Source organism: Gambusia affinis, linkage group LG24 (assembly GCF_019740435.1).
Source record: "Gambusia affinis linkage group LG24, SWU_Gaff_1.0, whole genome shotgun sequence".
In the NCBI taxonomy this organism is placed as follows: domain Eukaryota; kingdom Metazoa; phylum Chordata; class Actinopteri; order Cyprinodontiformes; family Poeciliidae; genus Gambusia; species Gambusia affinis.
Genome location: NC_057891.1, coordinates 3,393,223 through 3,417,930, shown reverse-complemented (window position 1 = coordinate 3,417,930; position 24,708 = coordinate 3,393,223). Strand labels below are relative to the sequence as shown.

The following is a 24,708-nucleotide window of genomic DNA, read 5'->3' as shown; positions in this document are numbered from 1 at the left end:
AAAGCAAGAAAGCAGAAAGGAAAGCCGGATGGACACAAGGAAGGAGAAAAGGAAATGAGAGGGAGAACAAATAAACGAAAGGAAGAAAAACAAAAATGGAAGAACAGAATGAAAACAAAAAGAAAAAAGTAAAAATGAAAAAATGAGGGAGGACACAAGGACAAAGAACTCCATTCCCCAACTTGACCACTAGATGTCGCTCATTTCTAAACGCTGGCCCTTTAAAGAACTAAGCTGCATTATAAAGTGAAACTATTGAGTTAAAATTCATCAATCTGTTCTACAAATCGAGTCGGTGTCACAAAGTCTAACATGTTAAATCAAAACTTATGAGGCCAGACGGTAAATTCAGAGTCAGACCTGATCTGATTAAAACTTGGCTTCATATTAGGGAAATTAAATTGTAATAATTTGTATGAATCTGAAAATACATAGAGGAGTTAGCACCATTTAAGCTGAAAGAGTTAAAAGCAAAAGCACAAACTTTGGAGCTGAACACATCATTACTCCTGAAAATGGACGTCATTAAAGAAGTTTATTAAATTCAAATAGAATCTGAGAGCTAGAAATTATACTAATAGCTTTAAAAAATGAAGTAAAAACATTGTAGAGTGGAGGTGGAAGTTTAGATTTGTATTATTTATTTGATTTCATGTTATTTGATCCTTAGAGAACAGTTCAGCTTTTATAGGAGCCAGAAAGCTTCTTCTTTTTACTACATGTTTGTGCTCTAATGGAGTTTCAACTGCAAACTACAGACACATCCAGTCTGCAGATCATTACAAAGAGCTGCTGCTAGAAACTATAGGAACCAGACTGCAGCAGAAAGCTGGGGTTTAAATCCACATCAATGCAAATTTATAAAGATTACAACTGAAACTCATCCTACCGTCATTTTCCGGTGATCCGTGTACTCCAGCCCAAAATAGTCGCCTTCAGTCAGGTTGAGGTGGACACAGACCAGGTCAAAAAGCATTTTCCCAGGCGCACGTTGCTGCAAGAGAAGAACAGCAGAGGGGAAGCCATGTTGGATTAAACTAGAAAAAGAGAAAATATGGCGACAGAATCAGAGTTGGGATGGATGGATGAACAGGTCATTCCTAATCCAACAGTTTTCGGAAAAATCAAGAGCGCATCCTGACAAAAAGCAAGTTTTTTAAATTAATCGTGCAATTAATTGATTGTTTACTGCAACAGAATTAGGTGGCAGCATCATGTTTTACTTCAAGAGGGATTGATGAACTTTGTTCTTCTCACGATTAGCCAATAGAAATATTATTGATCAAAAACATTAAACGTTTAATCCAATTTAATCCCAGTTAAACTGGATTAAATCTCTTTATTTAGCCAGAAATAGATGATAAATGTCAAAATTTCCAACCAGGATAAAAACAAAAGGAAAAAAACCAACAACGCTGAAGCTCAATAAGTTTATATGGACAGGATTACTCCAAACAGCTCTATGTAATTGTTAATTGTGACAAGTCCGACCACAGCCACGGTGCATCAGAGCAGCCAAGTCTGTCACCATCTGGCCTCCGCATGTCGACGTGAGTGTGTGTTCAGTCTGTCCGCAGGGAAACACCCACACACTCTTCATCCAGCTATTCACCAAGCACAACACACATTTACTGGCTCTAGCTGCAGGCTGATATCAAGGAAACATCAGGATTCTGTGAAGAACGTCTTTATTATCCGTCTGACAGATGCTGCCGTTTGGACGGGATTTAGGTCTGGGTGGTGGTAATCTTCGCCTTAAGGCGGTTAAGACGGGACAAAAAGGGAGGATGTAGGAAAACAGAAGACAGGAGGACGGCTTATATGGCAAGAAAGCAGTCAAAAACAATCCTTCACTGCTCTTCTCCTTTTTACCTACGTCTATAAACACATTAGTCCGGTTTACTGTATTGATTTCTCTCTGCTTGTCTCCTTTACTTTGAGCTGAACTATTTCCTCTTCAGACGGCCTTCATTAGCAAACCAATCTCCTCCAATAAGACGTCCAACTTCAACAACAAAAGCTCCAGGTTTTCTGCCGTGCAGAACCGTATTGGGATTGGAGGAGGTGCAGGAGTCCGACCCACAAAGCACACAGCTCTGGTGGAAACACAAGGACAGATTTGGATCCCACTGACAAGCGTGAGAATGAAAACGCAGAGTTTGGAAACATAGATGTAAAGAGCGATCTCAACACTGAGTTCTGGTTATTGTTTTCTGCTGTTAGAATATCAGGCTGAAGAAAGAAATTTGCCTGTTTGCAGATTTTTCCATAGAGCACATATAAAATATTCTAAAGAAAATGCAGCTTGGGAAACTGAAACAGCATCGGCTGGCAATGCAAAGCAGCCAACCCCAAAATGCCATTCATTGTCCTTGGTGCTGATTGGTTGATTCACTTAGATGTGATAATAAATGTGACTTTCTATTACTTGTAAATAAGTGCAGCAGTAAAATGTACTGCCATCTGCAGGTGGGAGTTGGCATCACTTAAAACCAGTGCTTTTCACCATTTTTCTGGAATATTTTCAATGAACTCCGTTACACACAAGCACAAAAACAAAGATGCAATTTGTTGATTTTAAATTAATTTCCAAGATAAATGAGGTAACAAATGAGTTGAGAGCTGGAATTAGTTTAGATTTTTTATCTATTTTAGGACAAAAACACCGAGCTCCTGCGTTAATAAAAAGTCAGATCATCATTGGCATATCATTAGCTCGATTTCTCATATTCTCAATCTCCAATTTATCTCCATCGCTGAGTTTACACAGGTAGATACTCCACAGTAAGAGAACTGCATCATCTGCAAAAGGCTGATGTTCAGAGACCCTTTAGCTTTGAGTTTAAGCCATTTCCTCCACTTACCTTTCTTCAGTAACTAAAGACGGAAATCAAGAAATAGACCTATTACCACATTCAAGTAACCTTACACGCTGGAATGCATGTGGAAACATAAGCCAGAAAACTCAAATCCAGTTATACCAACACAAGTTTCATGAACCTGATGGATTTTATCTCCTTCCAGCTGCCAGAAAATGTCCACACATTCAATTTTCTTCCTTTGGCTGGCAGTGGCTCATCTGAAAGGCTGCAGCAAACCTGTTTGTCGTTAAGTTTTCTGTCCACACAGCGAGCTGGTAGTCATAAGAAAAAACTGGATCTAATCTGAACAGTGTGTGAGGGGGAAATAAAAAAAGACTAACAAAAAAGGTGAGAGCTGAAGTGCTGAGAAGTGAGGAAAGCAGAATCCCAAACAGCTCTGCTGCAAACAACAGACAGTAGCTGGCAGGAACTTGACCAAACTCGGCCAACAGAGCGGTGAAAGTAAAGTTTAAACTCTTCAGATGTGGCTAGAGAAAGCCAGCATTTAGCCCACTTCATGGAAACCTAAGTTTTGTGCATTTTTAGCAACACCAAATTCCAACATTTGCTGACAAAACAAATTGTTTTGTTTACCATCCCGCTGCATGCTTTCACCAGTTCACCCTGCAGTTTCACATGTGGGAACTGAAAGAGAGAAGTGGGTCTTGAAAAAACCAAACTCTCTCTTTCTGCTACATGAAACTCTGAAATATGTGCTTAATTTGGAAAGGACTGACCTTTTGTTTTCTATTGAATGTACAGTCTGGCTTCAAAGAACATGCAAAAAGCTAATTGTGACTGAATTGTAGGAATCTTGACCACAATCTGTATATTTTATTTCATTTTGCTTGATAGCATCTCTGTTAATCTCTTCAATGAAGAAATTAGAGTCTTTAAAACGCTCTTAATTAGGTTCCTGTCTCTTTAAGAACATCTGGTCTGCTCCAATTGGTTTGCTAAATGGAAAAAAGGGCTACATAGTATTAAAAATGTACTTCTAATGTGGTTAATAAGTTGGAAAACCAACTCACTTCAGTGTGGAAGCTGGTACAGAGAGAAGAAGACTCAAACTTAACTGTATTCAGTATTAATGAGTAATTTAAAAAACTGAAGTTAGAGGAAGCATAGAGGAATAAAACGCTATTTAAAAAGAATCCATGTTTTCTTCAACATTTGTGGTTCATTCAAGTTGTTATGGAGCAAGAGCAAGTCTTCCAGCAGATAACAGGAAGGCTAACAAAGCTCCTTGATTTCATCGTTTTGAGCTTTTTGGAAGAGTTAAAGGATTACATTCTCAAAATATACAGATATATTGTTTATTTAGTGATGTCAGCCATAATAATTGCTAATATAATATGCTACAGCTAGCTTAAATTGTTAACCGTTTTGTCTCAAAACAGGAGAATCCTTCTTTTCTGACTTTTCTCTTACCTTCTGCTAAAACGAAACTGGGCGAAAACGGGTATCAGAAAGGTCAAAGCTATAAAAAAGAAAAATGGGATGTTCTGGTGACTTAATCTTTAGTATTTTAAATAGGAAAAATCGTTTAGACCCATTTACATGACAATAAATGAAGAATAAGTTCAACAGGCAACTGCTCAGCCTTTTCTCATGACCCTCTCTTGGCAGCTTTATCAGAAAAAGAGGAATCTCAAGAGGTTAAAACAAAGCAGAAATTAACTGCTATAAATTTTTAGTGTGTGTTGTTTTAAGGTTGACAAATATAACAGATTTTATCTGTTTGCTGAATCCGTTCAGCAGACGGAGAGCAGATTGGTCCCTGCTGAGCACAGACTGAGGTCCTTTCATTTTGAATCACAATCACTTCTTTCAGCAGTTTCTATCAATGAGGCCTTCTTACCCAGACAAAACCTCACAGGCACACACATACACTCCTAATCACATTTTTACTGTGCAAGACTCAGATAAAGTGTTTTCTTCTTCTTCTTCTTGGATTTGTTTGCGGTTAAATATTCCAGGTAGAGGCCAACGTGCCTGCATACACAGAAGCAGAGTCTGGATAAAACAGCTGACATGTGGGGGCCGTGTCCAGCTCCCAGAGCTCCCAGAGCTCCCAGAGCTGGGTTTATGGGCCGAACTCTCCTCTTCTCAGATAATTATAAGGTTGAGACAAGAGCCTTAATGACCAGCTGTCCTTCTGCATAACAAATAACTTGTTTCTCTCCGTTTACCTTCCATAACATGACTCAACTTGCTGATTCTCACAGCAAATCAGACAGCGGACTATATCAGAGTCCATAATGGACACAAACTGCTTAGTAAGTTGGATTAATGAGAGGTTGTTTGTGTGCCCCGTTCACTTCCTCCTGAGTCATTCTGTCACGGCTTCTTTCACAGCCTGAAAGAAACATGCCAGGAAGCTGTCAGTGTGGCCGACTCTGCAGAATCAGCTGCCAGCTACAACACTGACAGATACACTTCCTCTCCCTTTAACCCAGAACTTCTCATGTGATCCAGTCAGCGCCTCGCCAAGCTGAGAGGTATGTCAGAGTGAATCACTTACTGTTTTTCTACTATCCTCCCCACATGAGGCCCCTCTGGGCCCAGCAGCTAACACAACATTCACTGACTTCAACTTACTGCCTTTGATCTCATCTCTGCTCCTAAAGGATATCACTTTACAGTTTTATAAACATATACACAGCAGTATGAAAATAAATGGTTACTATATTTCTATTGTGGGAAATAATTAAATATGACATGTACAGATGGACCAGAAACAAAATCAATGGACAAATGGATAGAAAGATGGGTGGATAAAAGATGGATGGACACAGAATGAAGTAAAACAACAAAAACATTAAATTTTCCCATCTTTATCCACATCAGGAAATAAATCAGATTCTGAACTTTTCCAGGTTTTGTGGGAATCCTGGAAAAGTTTCCTAGAAAAAGACCAAACTGGAAACCAGCAGGACTCCACAACAATCACTGGTGCAACAACAATAATAACAATAATATAAAGAACCATCTGATTGGCTGTTAAACTCAGTTCTCACTCTGCAAGCCAATAAGATATTCAGCTTGTTGGATGGAGAGTTTCCAAATAATCTCCATCCATTGTTTCTTTCACAGGAGGAAATATTTAGAAAAGCACATAAGTTTCCTTCAGTCTGTAATGTCATCCAGTTTGAACAACTGGAACAAAAAGAGGAGGAATGAGAAGAGGTCATGAGAACCTCAGGCTGGTGATGCGTTTTGTTCCCCTCATGGTCAGTCTTGTCATGAAACTTCATACCACAGAACATGCTGCATCCTGCTGATGAACCGCGTCAGCAAACCTGAAGCATCAACACAGGAAGCTCAGCTCAGGTTACAAACATGCAGAAGAAGACTAGCAGGGTTCAAGAGGTCAGATTATCCCAGACTCAACTTCCCAGAGTTCAGTGGGATCCAGCCTCAGATTTAAACCCAAAAGGTGACAGTTGACCATGATATTTATGTAAGATATTCATATACGCAGAGAATTTAAATGTAGGAGGAAGGAAGAAAATAAGAAAAGAAAGAAGGACAGAGGGAAGGAAGAAGAGAAGGAAAGAGAAATGCAGTAAGGAAGGAAGGAAAGGAAGGAGGATACATGGTTCTCCTTCCTGCCACTGGTTGGTGTAACAGAATAATAACCCATCATCAACACTCGTATTCCCTATCAACAAATCATTCACAGGTTTTTATTTTTCAGATGTTCACTTCCTGGTTCTGTCCGTGCAACCGTTTCAAAACAAACATGGCAGATAAATCATCCAGTAACAGCCAGATGAGATATGAATGACTTTTAAACATTTAGAAGGTGGTGTAACGTTATGAAGTAGTTGAAGCTTGGAGAAAATAAACACCATGTTCGGCAGATGAGAGAGAAAAAAGCAAGATAAAGTCAAATAAAACTGAAGTTAAAGTGTTTAATCATAACGACCCTAAAATTTGTTTCAAAATGGTTTAAGAGCAACAAAGTTAATATCTGGAGTGAAAAGGTGTGTGAGAGCAATACCTGTATAAAAAAAGCTGCTTACTAAAACGACAGGTTGGTGTAAAATATACAGTTTCCCATAAAAGAACAACAGGACAGCAGAGAGACGCTTTCACCCTTTTTATTTCTCCACCAATCACATCCTGGCGTGTTTGGATTATGCTAAACAGCTCAACTCCACAAACAGAGAGTCGCACAAACACATCTAAGAAAAACAAAAGCAGCATGTTGGCAAATACCTGCCACTTATTGGAAATTAAGTTCACAAACCTGCTGATGGGGAGCTGCTGTAACGAAAGGCAATGTGTGTCTGTGTGTGTGGATGCTACGGTCTGCAGGACACACGTGGTAGACTATTAAACTGAGCAGCAGAGGGAATACATGCACAGCTCCAAAGCATAAAAACGTAATTAGCATCTTGTGTAGTTTGATGGTGGGTGTGTCTGAACTACGCCTTGTGGAAAAATCTGGCACAGAAACGGCCTCTGGATCTCCTTCAGGGCTGAAAATAACAACCTGCAGCCGTTTTTAAAGCTTGATCTCAAATGTCTGCTGGCTTTTTCACTATAATAAGAGATTGTGAGCACAATTTTAAAAAATAAATAAATAAATGAAGCAAAGCTTACAAAGATCTGCAAATCTGAGTCACATCAGGAGGTTCTGGTTTCGCAGCTGCAGCTGATTAGCAGAGGAAACATTAGGATGTAGAAATGTCAGATTTCAAATTAAAATGAAGTTCTGTAACTGCAGTAAAGCTGTACTATTGATTATTTTAGTAATCGATAACTGTATCAATTTTTCTGACTATTAATCTGATGAAAAAATGGCACATTGTGCAGATTTTACATCAAAGAACTAGCAATACATTAAAATATGCCAACAACTCCTTTTTGTAAATAACAAAATAAACATTTTATTGCCTAACATGCAATATCTAACTTCTTAAATATTACATCTAAAGCTAAAAATATAAAAACATCATCATGTGAAACCCTCAGGCCTTTCTGCTGAATTTGACATAAAAACAGTATCGCTGATCTGATCATTTTTTGATTAAACAATTAAATAATTGGACAGCAAAAGGAGATTAATATATTTTTTATTTTTACGGAATTTGAACCAGGAGAAGCTAAAACTGCTATCTGAGTTTTGAGTAGAACATATTTACAGACAAATTGTTTTTTAATCATAAATTCAAAATGTATGTCTATATTTTTACACTTTTGTCTTAATTGCTGTTCTGATGACTTTATATTTTACTCTATGCAGTTAATCAATTACTAATTTAGCTGACAATTATTTCAATAATCGATTCATGATGATTAGTCGTTTCAGCTCTAAATTGAAGGAATTTCTTTCCAGTTTCTTGCTGCAGTTTGGAATGAGAATGACAAAAAAAAGGTTTTAATCAGAGAAAAATAAAACCCAAAGAGAGATGGATGAAAGCTGAATCTACTTTTTTCTCCTAAACATCACAGTCAGAGCTGCATTCCAACGCCAGTTTCTCAGACGATCCACTCAGCAGGGCTGCAGAATAACACAAAGTCTTCTGGAAAACGTCCCGGAAGAAACGAGGAGGCAGCAAGCAAAGAGAAGAACAAACACCTCCTGAAACGGAGCAATATGTCATAATGACTGCAATTGTAGTGCATGCAACCTGATCCAAATTAAACTGATTGGATATTATATTTCAAGTCATGCATTCCCATTCTGTATAATCTGCGATTTAATTGGCGGAAGTAGATAAAACTGAACCATTTTCAGCCTTTTTGATCTTGTCCAGCTCTTTAACTTTAAAATGTCCTTACTAGAAGACTGGTGTGATTATAGGGTCTTTATAGTATTTAGAAACTGTTTGAAGTTTCCAATTAATTTTGATGTCATCCATGTGGAAACAATTCGCAATTGCTGCAAGATTTCTACTCAGCATTCCTTTCGTTTTAATTTTCTGGAAGGCGGGGAAAACCCTGACGGAGGCCGAAGGCCCCCCTCCATCATCAAAATGAAGATTTACAGCAGTGACTAATAGGACAAAGCTCTGTCTGTCAGGAGACATTTAGAGAAGAAGACAACCTCAGCCAGAATTTCACAAATGAGTTTGGCTTGGTCCCAGTTCGCCTGGTGCTCACAGTGAAAACTTCACCACAACTTCACCTTTCTGGCTGCAGAGAGTTGCACTAAAACAACATTTGTAATCCACAATAACGACAAAATTGGTTTGGTGGTTTTGTGTGAGAAGGGTACAGTGACTGCTGATGAACTACTTCAGCGAGGCCCAAATTCACTGCAGTACAGAAAAAAAGGATTGCAGCCAAGCGGAGCAGCCAGTGTTTGCTCATTCATTGGCTTCTGTGGGAGTCGGATGCGTGTCTCTTTTTCCACCACAAAGAGCTCAGCACCACGTCTCCTTTCTGTCCTTCACTGGGCCTCATTTCATTTGGTTACTGCTCCCATTTACAAACAATCTCAGCAATCATCTCTGTCCATCGGGGACAGTTTTCACTCTGCAGCAGTAACCTGCTATCATTTCTTTTTCCAACCTAGAGGGAAGCATCATCTGTGTCCCTTTGATCTCAGAAATTCAACAGAGACAGACCAAGAAGATGTTTAAAGTCTGGATTTAGCAAAGAGACGAAATGCAATGCAACTTATTCCCTTAAACATAAAAACAATTTTAAAAAAGATGAAGGGAATGCTTTTTTTACCCACAGGAATGAGAAACCCAACACCAACCGTTACATAATGACACACAGTCGCTCAGAATAAATGAAAATAAAAACTGCCTGTGCTTTTACATCACTTCTGTAACAATAAAAACAAACTATAATACAAGCTGTTAGTGTTTGCAGCTAGCAAGCTAACCTAGCCATCATTGATTCAGAGTTAGCATGTTAATGTTAAAAGTGTTTTTATAAAGCCATCTTGTAAAAAACAAACTGACTGCAACAAAAATTACTTGTTACGACCAGACCTAGAGGGTCTTTAAGGTTTGGATTTAGAAAAGACATAAAATGTAATACAGCTTGTTTCCATAAACATTAAAACAATTTTAAAACAGATGACAGGAATGTTTTTTTATTTTACCCACAGGAATGGCTGGGTTAAAGAAACCCACCCGTTCCAGGAAAACCCAAAACCAAACAGAACAGAATGATGCAGTCGTTCAGAATAAATTAAAATAAAAACTGCATTTGTTTTCATACAAACTACAACACCAGAAAAACAAGCCAGTTTTCTCAAATGCTTTAGCTGCTCATCTTTGTAGCTAGCAAGCTAACGTCATAAATTCAGCATCAGGATGTTAATGTTAGACTAACATTTTAAAAAGTCTGATTAATGAAGCTTTGTTGTAATAAACAAACTGAGAACATAGAAATTAGTTGCTATGTTTTAGCTGCCAATCCAAAATAGTAGCTAATGATGCTATAATGTCAAATTTGATTTTTCATTTTGAACTTATTATTTTGAATATTGATCAAATATCATGTTTAGCACTTAAGACATAATAGGCATTTATATTCTAAGAAAAATAATATGAAGAGTTTAAAACTTAATGTTCACTTTTTTGTTTTTTTGTCTTTGTAATTACTTTTAGCATCTTTGACTGTCCATTCCTTCAATATATGGGGACAGTTTTCTTCTCATCACTGTGAGTTTATAATAATACTGAGACATTATTTTGTAAATTCATATTTGTTTTCACCTCTGAACACTGTAAGTTACATTCTGCTCAAATTAACATAAATACAGTTTATGGCAATTAATGACTGGATAGCAAAATGTGCTAACAAAACAGGTTTTATTTGTACAGTTTTGACTTAATTGGCCCGTAAATTGACTTTTTGAGTCTGTATTTAATTAATACATTTTTATCAATTATTTTAATAATTGATTCACCACAATTAATCGTTTCAGCCCTAATTTTTAGGACCAAAACAACAGGGAGAACCTTTACAAGGACCCTAACTCTGCGGGTACTTTAGTCTCCTTTGCAATAAAACAAAGATTTTAGCATTTTGACCGTTTACAATAAAACCGATTAATGTTTACTGCGACCTCTGTCCATCAGGACCATAAAGTAGCGTTGTAGCTCTCTGCTCCCTTCATTTTTAGCCTCTACATTCAGTCCCCAGACAGCAGGCAGCACAAAGGCCCATCAATTTCAAATGTCAGCGGCGTGTGTGTTTGTGTGCCCCTTGCTGCGGTGAAACATGTCGGGGGACTTGTCTGTTATTTATCATAACCCAAGAGTGTCGCTAGGTTATCAAATGATGTCCGTGGAGCAGATCTGTCATCCTAATCCTGATAGCCCTCCCCCAACACACACACACACACACACACCTCTATCACCTCTAAAGCCACTCCTCTTCATCTCACTCCTGCTGTCAGATGGTGTGCCTTTAAAGCCTCTGACATCCACTGAGAAAGTCAATCACAGAGAGCAGATATTGGATGGTCTTACAGGGATTAGGGTCAAGTCAACATGGAGGACAAAATAGGAAAAAAGAAGAGATGAAAAAAGGAAAGAAAACTCAAATAATTTAGAAAAAGAAAGGCTAGGTGGTGTAGAGAGGTAACGTGGCTCCATATGTGCTGGTTTGAAGTCTGCAAGGCGTCATGTGGGTAAATGGGATTTCCTAGTGAGGGGAGGTGAACGGGAGCTTAAAGCAGCTCAACTGATCTCCAGGGAATCAGGAGGATCTGATCTTAGTCAGCATAAGTCCAAGGAGGAAAATGAACGCACAATCTGGTGATTTTTAACGGAGATGCTTGATTAAAATACACAAAAACATTTTTTAAAAAGTGGTATGCAAGTAAATAACCAAAGTAGGAATAAAACAGCACAGTTCCAGTCTTACTTGAGACAAATATAGTCTGAATGGTTTCCATTCATGCTGCATTGCACAGAACCGGATGCAACGCAGAGCAAATGGTTAAAATTGATTCTTAATTACCCGCCCTGCTTCAGCTGCAGCCTGTTAGCAGTCATAACCATCATCTGAGCTGCTAACTCCTGCATTCACAGTCTCATTAATGGCAGCATGAAGATCAACACGGTCAGTGTTTATAATGGAAACAATCTCACTGAGGTGGATGTGAGCACAAAGAGCACCTCCTATCTGGATTTAATTATTTAGCAGGTGGGAGTGATCGCTGCCTCCATTTTTTATTAATAATGGAGCCACAGGCTGCGTCTATATGTCCCGATGTCTTAATATGAAGCTAAAAGATTTAACAGCACCTTCAATTATTCAATATTCATTAAATAAATCAGGTTTAATATGAACAAGCAGCAGTGGAAATATTCCAGAGTTAATTCTAAGAAATGAATATATTAAGGAAATGTTAGTTTATTGAAAATATTTATGTGATGGGCAGAATTTACATATGAAAACTGTAAAGACAAGCAAAGGGAAGAAAAAGGGATAAGACAGAAAGGAAGGATACAAAGGAAGAGTGGAGAAAAGGAAAGGAAGATGGGAAGGATAGAAATACAAGGAAATGGAGAGATGAAGAGAATTCATCTTGAAGAAATGAAGAAAAGGGAAAAATGAAGAAAAGAAACAATGAAAGGACAAGAATGAAGAAAATAAAGTTATAAACAAGAGAGAAAACAGGAAAGAATGAATGAAGAGATAAAGAAGGAAAGAGGGGAGGGTCAAAAGTAAAGAAGGAAAGAACGGTGGAACAATCAAAAGAAATGAAGGAAGGAAAGAAGTAATGAATGAAAAGGAAGGAACAGAGGACACCAGGAAGGAGGAAAGGAAGTAAAAAGTGGATACAGGAAGAAATAAAAAATGAGACAAAAGGAATGAACAATCAGGAGAAAATAAAAGGAGGAAAAGAAAGGAAAAAAGTAAGAAAAAGAAATGAAAGGAAGAAAAGGAGGAATGAACAAATGGAATGAAAGGAAGGAAATAAGGATGCAATGGAGAGAAAGAAGGAAAGTCACAGGACAAAATAATCACAATGGGAGAAAAAAAGAAGAAAACAAAGAACGCCATGAGGAAGAGAGAAAGGAAGGTCACAGAGAACAAAGGAGGACAGGAAACATTTGAATAAACAAATGAAACCAGAACAACAATGAGAGCAGATCTTTGAACGGTTTTCAGTGACGCAGAGCTGAACGTAGATAACAGAATATCAAACAAATCCGCCATCATCCTTTCTGAACCCATGATGATGCATTCACGCCTTCAGACCGCAGACACACACTGACTAATGGGAATGAAAGCAAAAGTGGTTTAAAATGGATTGCTGCTGTGGTGCGGCGCCCTGCTGAGGTCCAGAGATAACCGGCTGGTTAATGAGGTCCAACTCCAAGGAGAAAAATGCCCGATGAATGCCAACGCTGGAGGCTTATCTCCTGATTCACACATGAGGATTCACCTAGTGCACAAACACACTGCAAGGCGATACAGCAGGAAAACAGATTAGGTGAAACAAGCTGAAAACACAATGGAGGCTTTATTTCACCAAACTCATTAAGTACCAAAAACAGCCGTCATTTATTAGGTTGGATCACTTTGAGCCGAGGCTTCCTGTGGTTTCCTTTGGTTAATGCCACTTCTGGTGCTACTGCAGAGAAACAACCACCAACTTTAACCAGGTATTTAAATTCACATCACTAAACATTTTAGATCAGTTAGGATTAACCAAATACCTATTTTGTTTCCTAAATGCAAAAAACAAGTAGTTTGCATGAAATTTCTTAGTATTTGATTATATTTAGCTGTAATCTGTTTTTTTAAGTGGCTTTTGGAGTAACAGCTTCTTCATTCCTAAGCAGCTTTTCAGAGTCAAGACACCAAATTTCAGAAGTCGTCGCTGCAACAGAAACTTGGAAAGCAGCAACATCATAGATATCAGTCCACTGATGCAGGAATAGTTAATTTAGAGTGTTAATTTGATTATCTATAGCATGAAATGCTACTGGATGTTTGCTTTAGGTTATAAGAGTGCTAAATTATTAGTTAATGTTTTCTGTCAGCCTGAAAAATTCACTTAAGCTAAAGACTAATTAGTCATTAGCATTATTATTTACTGTCTAAAGCAGACGACAATCTTATAACTTTACCAAGTGAAAAAGACTTACAGTTAGCCATTTTGTAATGTTTGTAAGGTGCTGAAAGTAAAAATTTGCTGTGACACTGTACAGCAGCCAGACCCACTGTACTGTTCACCTAAGGATAAAATGTATAAAAAAGTTCAAAAAATTGAAACTATTAAATGCTCTAGAGGCATTAAAATGATTCCATAGGGTCAGGATTTTATAAAAATCTGAAATTTTCTTCAAAACAGCCACTGATCCATCTTCTAAGCTCATGTGATCTGGTTTCAATTTCTCAAAAAGTACGAGTGGATTAAGTTGGGGACTGGAGAATGATCAGGATTCCTCTCTGCTGGATAGCCGCTGCTCTGCAAAGCACCACAAGCTTCTTGTTTTAACCTAACAAGCAAAGCCATATATTTAGGATTTAAAACTGCATTCAAAAAAAGATCCAGACCAAATTCCTGCCTAACTGTCCTCTCATCCACAGACACGTCCTCAGGCAGCAGCCGCATCACATTCTTAGCATTTTCGCTAAAAGCCAATTATGGCTTCCCAGACCGGCAGCTCAACAAGCCAGCGGACTCTCTCCTAATTAACATCACAAATAAGAACAAAAAATCCCCTCAAATCTGTGCTGATAATACAGCAGCTAGATTTTCCAAAAGGCATGCAAGCCCTGGAGCAGAGCACACTCAGTACCGGCTCACTGCAACACGTTAAACCAGAAATTCAAGGAAACGACACACTGACACACTGTAGTGTGGGATCAATTGCAGAGACACGAGCAGAACTGTTGTGCAAGGACGTTTTACATGCTTCAGCTAGATTCAAAACACATGCAAACGCTGCAAAATGCGAACATGACAGTTTTAGAGGTGACTCAGACGTAAAGGCAGACAGATTGTACAAAGAAAAGCTGCTGGAGCATGTTTGGAGTGACTGGGTGAACTAAATCAAATTCCTGCTGGTGGTAGACAGAGAGCTGACTGAGTCAGGGTCTGTAGGTGTGGTGTGTTTAAACAGGAAGTGGGCTTTGCTCCAATTTCCTGTGTATCTCCAGGAAGTGGGGATCTTAGTCAAAGGTGAGCAAGGCATTCATAGCGAGTCGCCTTTAAACAACAAGTTTAGCCGGAAATGAAGGAAATAAAGGAAAACATGTGCACCTCAGGTGTGGACATGAATGTCTCAACAGATAAATAAAAGAGAAAAGATTCAAAAGACAAAAAGGAATAACAGATCAGGATCTAAATTTGTAAACTTATGCCTGATTCTATCTGAAACAGGCAGAAACATCAAAATTTCAAGCATTTTTTGAAGATTGTTTGTCACAAACCAACTAAAAGAAGTCCATAACATGAAACTGGGCAAATGTCATGCATGGTTTCAAAAATCTTGGCAACTAAAATCTGAAAAGTGGAAGTAAAACATATTATGTCGCAAAAATATTCCTAAAGGTACATAATTTCCAAAAGCATATTCAAGTAAACTATTTACTTAGCAACTCTGCCTAGGAAGTTTGTTTACTCCAATATAGTGTGCTGGGTTTTATTTAGGGATATCATTCAGAGTCCAGCATAAACATCACGCTTTTCATATTAATAGTAAAGATATTTCAAATTTTCAACCATTTTGTGTTGCGCCATCATATAAAACAGTAACGTTTGTGATTAAGATGTAAAGCTAGGTATTCCATAAAAGAAGTATCACTCACGGATATCTGGAAGACCTCCTGCGTGTCATCGAGCATCTGAACCCGTATGGAAAGCTGCCGTCCCGGGGGCTGGACCGGAGGACGCATGCCGGGCTCCAGGGTGGACACTCCGAAGCTTTCCGGGGCGCCTAGCCGCTGTCCGGCTGTGGATGGCCTCTCGGTCAGTTCAGACATGGCGATGGGTTTTGAAAAGGCAGCAGGGACCGATGTTCACGTCTGATAGAGAGAAAGAGGACAGAAACATTGCTCAGATGCAAATAGTTGATTTATTAAAAATCTGAGATTTGTATTGCATCAAGATGGCCAACTTCTTTCTATATGTAGTCGGCCATCTTGGCTTGAAAAAAATTAGCTATTAATTTTTTTCAAGCACATCATTATATTTGAACGATTTTATGTGAATTCTGTTAAGTTACTGACTGAATACACATTAAATTTTAGTTTTCTCACATTGCTACGCCTAAACATCACAATTTTTACAACAGCTTTTCTGTCATATTAGCTTAGCCTTCGTAGTAAAACCGTCATTTTTGGTTTAGCAGTCGACGCTACTCCCTTTGAGAGTTTGTCAAGTGTTTATATTTCTAAGCAAAACCATATAAAGAGTATTTTATATCCCAAACCGAACTCCGTTTGGACCGTTTCTTCTCCCGTTCTGCAGTGCCCGCCGCCATCTTGTTTTTAAACAGAACCGCATACGGTGAATTTTACATCCCAAACCGGACTAAATTTGGACCGTTTCTCTTTCAAGGTCTGGTATAGCCCGACGCCTTCTTTATTTTTTTAAACATAGCATCATAAAGTGCATTTTACATCTCAAACTAGACTCCATTTGGACCGTTTCTCGCTCAGGCTCCTTGTTTTTAAATCCATTGGTTCCGCCCAAAGATGACCAGCGGCGCCCTCTGTTGGACGGAGGTTAAACTACAACAACATTTCCAAGTGGACGTTTTTAGTCAATTTAATGGAATTAATTTTAGTCTAATAAACATTAATCGACAATTAATAGTAAGTCGATTAATTGATTTAATACCTAAATCACTAATTGGTTATTTAGTGGGATTTAAGCCGGCTTTGCACAATGGTTAAACCACAACATATTTCACTGAGCTCTGAAGAAATTAGCCATAAAGCACAACACAGCAAAAACAGACAGACATGTCTCACACCTTCCCAGACGTTCAGACATTCCAGCAGGTGGGATCTAAACACAGACCTCCATTCAAGACCAGCCCAGACTTGAATGCAGCCCTCCAGACTGGAGATATACGGTCCAGTCCAGAGGGTTTCTGTCTGCCTTTCCCCTGCCTCCATCCCACACTTGATAAACCTCAACCGCCGGCAATAAATATCCTTTCTCTGAGGCAGTCGGTGACATCAGGGTGGAGGAATGTCTTAGAAGACAGACAGGAGGGTTGCTCACTTCTGCACTGCCTCAACAAGAGATCCAAGAGAGGAAGGTGGCCTCAGTTCAGCAACCTCTTAAATCTTTAAACCAATCAACCATCCTGCACCAACAATCTGAGGACACGGTACATTTTTATTCTCTTTTGAGCCAAAGTTTAGCGGCTAACTATAGATTATATCAAATATTTGCATGTAAAAAAATTCCTTAATTTAAGACATTAAATCACACTAAACATTTCCTGTTTTGGATCATTTAAAATTCCTAAAATAATTTCTACTACATAAATATCAGAAAGATTAAAGTCTGAAGTCAAATAAAGTATCACTTGGGTCAAACATTTTGGTTCTACTTCATCATCTGAATTTTTTTCCAGACAGAACTGAGTCACATTTGCTCACAAACACGTTTTCATTCTTTCAAGCCAGTTTGACTGGATGCTAAGAGTCATTTTCCATTTCCAAAACGGATTAGTGTCCGAACTTCAACTTTCTGGCTTCAGTATTTCAATGTTTTGCTTCCTGCTGCAGCAAAATATCCCCACAGGATGATGCTGCCACCCCATACTTCACAGTTCTCACATTCTCCAAATATATTGACGGTCAAACATGTTTTCCTTGCTTCAGACCACAGAACATGTCTCTAAACATTTAGGTATTTGTCTCAGACTGTGTTGGCTTTTAAATTGATGACTTCGCTATCGTTTTATACAGACAGGCTTTAACTATATACAGAGTTTTAAATATTTACAGGGAGACAGTTGGGGCGGCCGACTTCAAAGTGTTCAATGTAATTCACATTGTCAACAGGATGATGGAGCTGAAGATGGAGCGACAGCCACTTAAAACAAGAAATAAGGAGAAAAAGTTGCATAATCTGCAAACTCAAATAACAATAATATTTTTTTATCGACAACATAAAAATCCACTTCAGAGTCAATTTAAAAAGCCTCAATAATTTCAAAGGGTTTTTATTGCATGAAAGCTGCAGCCAGACCAGATCAAAGGATGAGAAAACAAAGTGGATCAGGAAGAGTTGGCTAGCAGCGGCAGTAATCTATGTCAGGCACCAGGAATTTAACCTCGCTTTCAAGTCTGTATTTTCTCTCCGTTATTAGCTTTTTTTTTTTTACATATGCATGAGATCTGATGATTTAAAACATACATCACTGGGCAAAAAGGACCTTTTTCTCTCTTTATTGCTTATTTTTACCACCTTTAATCATTTAATCAAAATAATATCCTCATATTAACCTTTGTTTGAGGATCTGAAATACTTAAATGTGACAAAAAAAGCAAAAAGGCTAACTTTTTTAACTTCTGATACCGATATCTGAGCTTTAGTATTGGTTGATAACAATCCGATACGGGGAAACACTAATATATTGACTTAAAACGTTTCCTTTCTTAAACATTGACAGAAATGTACTGAATTATGAATTTATTTAATAACTCTGCACCAGTACAGCACTCTCATTTAGACCGCAACAAGAGATTTTATCTGCCAACAGCCATTAAAACCAACAGAAAATGCAATTAGGAACTCTAAATATAATATAAAATAAAAAAAAAATAAAGGACAGACAGCATAAACACTAAATCTTAGCAAGTAGTTTCAAGTGCAAATATCTTCATAAACTTGAAATAAAACTAACTGAAAAGTAACTTTTCAGCAAGATATGGAGGCTTGTTTTTAGTAACTAATTTTTTAATATTGATTTGTTGCATTAGCAGTTAAATTAACTTATAACATGGGAAAAATGTCTTGCTGTAAGTGAAATAATCTGTCGATGGAAAAAGTACTTTTTCATCCATATTAAAGAATTTTTTACTTAAAACAAGCCTCTATATGTTACTAAAATGTTACTTGCAAGTTAGTTTTGTCTTATTTTAAGTGTAATCGGATATTTACACCAGAAACTAAACCAAAAGTACTTGGTAAGATTTTGTGGTTTTTGGAGTGCAAAGCATAGAATTAGAGTGAATAGATAGGGTATCAGTGATAACTCTATAATGTGTCTTATTCACTTTAATTTTGTTATATTTATAGCTGATTCTCTATCAGTCACCTGTTTGCTCTTTATTAAGGTAATCCAGGTGTAAAAAGATACAAAATGAAGCCTCCCTTAATCCCTGCGGGTGTCGTTACCTCTGCTCACCTCCATGACAAAAAGCTGGAACTGGAAACTGGAGCCGAACCAAGGAAGTGACCCAACTATAAAGGGAGCTGACATTCAAGTTACTGATTACACCTGTGGGAACATTGGCTCGTCTTTGTGCACTACTTCCCCCACAGCGTTAAAGTGAAAGCTTATCAGCAGTTCAGTATCGGTGGGTAGCCATGTTCCAGCCTGCTAGTTTACAGCCCTAATTCACTTTATTACTAACAAGCAGGTGTCGATAATCCCTAGAAACTGGGAAAACCCAACTTGATCTGAAGGAGTGTACCTCCATCCCAAATGAACCCACAAAACATTTCTGATTTAAGACTCTGGGATCAGTGTCTCCAGCAATTAAACCCAGAGAGGGAAAAAATTGGGAGGTTTCCTCATCACCCTCTGTCTTCAGCAGGGAGGCTGGTTGTGCAAGGCTGGAATACAGAGTGAACCGGTCACACAGCAGGCACAAAGGAAGCCACTGTGGGAGCGTCAGGCAGCGCAGCTTTAACTCACCAAGGCCTCCAGAGACGCCTTTCAACTGGGGTTCGCCCAGCGTTTCCCAAGAGATGGCGGCTGGGCGCAGGAGCCTGGGAATCAGATGAGCCACGACGCACATTTTACGTCAAACAGGGCTCACTAATCTGGTTCTAAACATTACATTTTGTTCATACGTCATAAATTTATTTGGTGGGAGTTCCTCTAGATTCTTACAGCACCGCAAAAATGCAAAATTTTACCAAGTAGTTTCTAGTGCAAATATCTTAGCCATCTTGACATAAGACAAACTAACTTAAAAGTAACTTTTCAGCAAGATATAGAGGCTTGTTTTAATTCCTTAATATTTATTAAAAAAGTACAAGTTCCACTGGAAGATTATTTCACTTATAACATGGGAAAATTCCTAGCACTTCTTTACTTAGAACAAGCCTCTATATCTTGCTGTAAAGTTACTTTTAAGTTAGCTTGTCTTATTTCAAAAAATACTTGGCATTTTTTTGTTGTTTTGTAGAAATGGCTTCTTCCTCTCAGATCAGCCTTTCAGCCCACATTGGAACAGATCAGGATTCACTCTCTAAGTAAATTCTCACCGTTTTGAGCTGTTTATATTGGATTAATTCACATATTTTACACCATAACTTCTCTTTCCCTCTTTAACCCGAGTCTTTTGGATGTAAAATTTAAGAAAGTACTAAAAACATTCAGACTATTTTTTGCGCTGTCACTGATAGATTAGAATGAAAAATGTGAACACATATTGAAAAAGAGAAGCTGCCGTCACACATGAAACAATGTAAAGGGGATGCGACAACCACTTAATGTGGATTTGTGGTATTTCCCATAATCTGAACCAGTCCTTATTTTTGATTAATCATTGGCAACTAAAACATCTAAATTAACTTTAATGCATGCAGCTCAAAGGAATGTTTTAAAATGTGGAATTTTATTTGCATAGATGTTGCAATCACTGACGCAGCACAACTGTGGGAAATAAGGGAAAGAGAATCAACTGGCACCAAATTCACACAAGATGAAGTCAAATTGGTAAATATTATAAAATACAAGTTTAATACTGGGTGTAAATACTTTATTTTTTTGATTATTTGAAAAAAGATAGCATTGATTGAACTGTTTCTGTATATATGTGCATTTAAGGTTTTTATAACATTTAATTGACAAACTAATCTCGATTTAAGCAAAATGAAGGAAGTTATTGAGCCAGATTTACCATTTAAAAATCCTAACCTCTCTCTTCCACCAAAACAATAAATAAAAAAAACATTTTTAGGATTATGTTTGGTTAAAGAATGGAATAAATCTGCTTTGGTCTGGCCGCTGTAACCAATAAAATGGTAGCAGGAACTTCTTTGGCCAGAACACATGTAAGATACTGACCACTCATAATTATTCTACAAAACCAAAAAGAAAAAATTAAATTAATTCTTTTAACCACCAAGATATTTTTGAGATAAAATTCACTTTACATTGAATAAACTGAAGATTTATAGCTAGCAAAGATGGTTTTATGCTCAGATGAGGCGTTTTGGCTGTATTGAAATGAGTTTATTTAGCAAAAAAAGCGTTTATAAAATTAACTAAACGATAATAAAATTAAAGACAATTTTTTTTTGTTTCCATATTTATGAATCAATTAATTTCAAACTGATGTGAAATATATTTATTTTTACCCACACAAGCAGTTTACATCAGCTGACAGCTAATTATGGCACTCCTCTTCAACAATAATTAAATATATTTTTTTGAAAATGGCATCTTCTGTTTAATATTTATTACCCAATTTATGTATCCTTCAATGCAAATCATTACTTTTTGAATTCTGCACCTAAAAATTAAGCAAAGTATGAAAAAATATTTAAATAAAAACTAATAGAAAAACTAGAAAACACACTCTAAAACCTAACAGAATTAGACAAACAAAAAGTTACAACAAAATAAAACTAAACATAATGAAAACTATTGCAACCCTGCTACTGACGACTCAGAATGTCTCCGCAGAACCCCACTTTAAGAAAATCCACGCACCCTTTAAGAAGCTTAAAATGCAAACGTCTGATATATTTTGGTTTCTTAGCAACAGAATTTGACCTACTATATTTTTGTTAAGTGTGTGTGAAGCCATTTCCGGTCAGATTTTGTTATATTTCTACATTTATTGGTGCATTTCAGATCTGAAAATGAAACAACATGGAGTGTGTCTCTGTCTCACAGCAGAGAACCCAGCAGAGGTTTTATTGCTGACTGTCTTGCATGACTCCGTTGTTTAGATGAGCCGCCGGCGGCGAGCTCCAGGCCACAACGCTACACCCGACACGACGTTTTATCAAGGTGACACCCTCCCCTGTTCACTGAAAGGGCAATTTAGCTGCTCTGAGACACAAACACCAACCACACTGCGACATATTGATTTGAAAACATGCAGAGGGGATGTAAAGCAATTGAGCAGGCTATGTTACAGCTACATGCTCCACCAACCACGTGCAAAAAGAAAAAAGTCAGTGCTGCCTCTTTGGTGACCCTGAGCTGTGACCCCACTCAGGAGGGTGCAAAGACGGGGGGAAGGGGCGTACGATCGTCTGAGATCAGTGAGCGAAAGCTCGCTTTGTCAGGCTGAAATAAAACAGATCCGGCCCAGAGAGAGAGAGACATAAAGAAGTTGAGTACAGTAGCCAGAATGTAGGTTAGCAGAGTAATCCGTTAGGCTAGTGTGACGATGTCAGTGGGTTACAGTAAGGCAACCTGTGTTTGTGTGCTGCAGATTAGCATGCATGATGTTTGACTGCAGGAAAACAGAGAAAATACCAGAGGAGGGTAGAGTACTCAAAACATTTACACAAGAGTAGCACTACTTCAGCGTATTTTTACTAAAGTAAAAGGAAAAAGTAGCCAAGAAATTACTAAACAGTAAAAAAAAAGTATTTGGTAAAAGTAACTGATCAAATTATCAATCATTTCATGTTTAAAAATTACATCATCAGATGGACCAAAATGTAAAGTTAAGTGGACATTTTGGTATTTTAAGAACAAAATGATTTGGAAAAGAACATTTTTCCTAATACGTTTCTTTCAATAAAAATTGATTAAACTTTAACAAAAACTGTAGGTGTGTCTCTGGTGAATTTTTGGTTAAAACATGTTTCTTTTTCATTCAGTGGGTAGAAAATCAAGAAATTTTACTCAAATAACAGCAGAAATTCCTTATGATAAAATTACTGAAGTAAAAGTAAATAGTACAGCGCAGTAAAAATATTCCTTTTTTCAAAAATGTACTCAAATAATGTAACTAGTTACTACCTAACTCTGGAAAAAACAGAGAAAAAAAAGACAAAAAAACACAAACAAAAGTGACACAAAAGCAGCCAATAAGAAGCACCTTTTTAAGATACAACCAAAGTTGGTTTTTAAATTAACAAATGTTCATATGTTGATGTCTACTATTTAAAGAAAACATGGCACTTCCATCTCTGTGCATCACAGAAGCACTATGCCAAACATTTCCAAAGAATTTCCTTTCTTTAGCATCTTGCGGTCTGCTTTCAGGGTGAATTTGTTTGGGCGGTTGTTTTTAGCATCTATTTTGAATAATCAAATCAAAACTGCTTTATTGATCCCAAAGGGAAAATAAATGTTGCTGTAACTCATGTTTATTCAAATTCTTCAAAGAGTTATTGTAGATAGTGATGATGACTGTTGGCAGGAAAGGTCTCCTGTAGGGGCTACTATAGATAAATAGATGATTTCAACCTCTTTCAGACTCTTAATTTAGTTTTTATTGCTTATATTGAGCATTTTAGTATTATAAATAAGTCCAAATGTGTCAGAAGATAGAAGCCCTTATAGGATGTCCTATTTTTTATGTTTGTAGGACATATTGATGGACTAAAATGCCAAATCAGAACTGCAGATAATCAGAAGACAGCCAATAGAAAGGTATGGTTGGCTGATATTAAGCTTACAGTCACACAGGCTCAGTTGGACCCCTAAAGCGCTGCAGATTAGGAAAATAACCAGGCTGCTCTGCAACAGGGGCGTCCTTAAACTACTATTAGGCAAAAAACACATTTATAGCACAAGAAAACTAAACAAAGAAAACTCTCAAATTTGTAAAAATCCAGCGTTTTGCATGGAGCCACGCTCTGATCCGGGATGCCTTCCTCCTTACCCCGTCTTCCTCCTCCAGGATCCACACACTGCCCGCCAGAAAGAAGCCGCTTTTATGTAGGAGAAATCCCGATCCACCGCTCGGTACCTCGGTGTCGTCCTCGCAGATGGACCGCTCCCTCTCAGCTGGGACGGGGCTTGTGAGCGGCGGCCATCGAAACAAATGCGGCCGGCCGCGGATCAAGCTTTCCAGCAGAACAATAAAGAGCTGCACACCGCCTCCAGCGCTGAAGCTGGTGGAGGTGGTGCAACCCGGCGTGTCGGGCGCGGAGAGAGCGCAACCAGAGCCAGGGCAACAGCGACACCTCCTGGTTGGTTCCGCTACACCTTTCTCCTGCAAATGTGTTTCACCTTTCCGCATTTACAGCTGCAAAGTACTATAATTTATTTCATGTTAATTTTATATGTAAACTATGACGGTGTAAAAGGGACATTATCATTAGAAAACAAGGAGAAAATCTCCAACAAAAAAATTTGGAAATTTCTCAAACTGAAAAGTCAGAAAGTTGCAAGAAAAAAGGAGATTTTGGAGATTAATCTCGGAATTTAACGGTTGCATTAGTATGACAGGCATACAGTTTTTAATTTTTTTGTGTTCATTGTTTTCTTATTTGGTCGGCAAGATTTGGTTTTAAGTAAGATTAGGTCAATAAACAAGTTTTTTCAAAATGAAGATAAATACAAAAATGTTGGTAATAAATGCAAATCTATTTTTGCATTTTTAATATTCATAATTTTTTAAAAAGATATCTCTTTAAAAACACTTCCCTAAAAAATTATCTATCTGTATTAACCAACTTTGCTTGTAGACCATAAATGTCTGTTTATCCATCCAAAATCCTTCAGAGGGTCATAAA

The 24,708-nt window shown here is 37.8% G+C and overlaps 1 protein-coding gene across 10 annotated transcripts in view; it reads right to left on the bottom strand.

Moving 5' to 3' along the window:
* farp1 (FERM, RhoGEF (ARHGEF) and pleckstrin domain protein 1 (chondrocyte-derived)) overlaps positions 1-24,183 on the bottom strand; it is a 45,275-nt gene extending 21,092 nt beyond the window's left edge. For 2 of the 10 annotated variants that reach the window (XM_044109574.1, XM_044109579.1), the window contains exons 1-3: positions 23,853-24,135; positions 15,612-15,827; positions 890-994 (exon numbers count right to left, since the gene is read on the bottom strand). In XM_044109574.1, the coding sequence (XP_043965509.1) occupies positions 890-994; positions 15,612-15,785 (279 nt within the window). In that variant the 5' untranslated portion in view covers positions 15,786-15,827; positions 23,853-24,135. Of the gene's footprint in view, positions 1-889; positions 995-15,611; positions 15,828-16,234; positions 16,384-16,424; positions 16,514-23,852 lie in introns of those variants that run through there. The other 8 variants (XM_044109576.1, XM_044109581.1, XM_044109582.1 and 5 more) reach the window with 7 other exon arrangements.
* Positions 24,184-24,708: the final 525 nt, after the last annotated feature.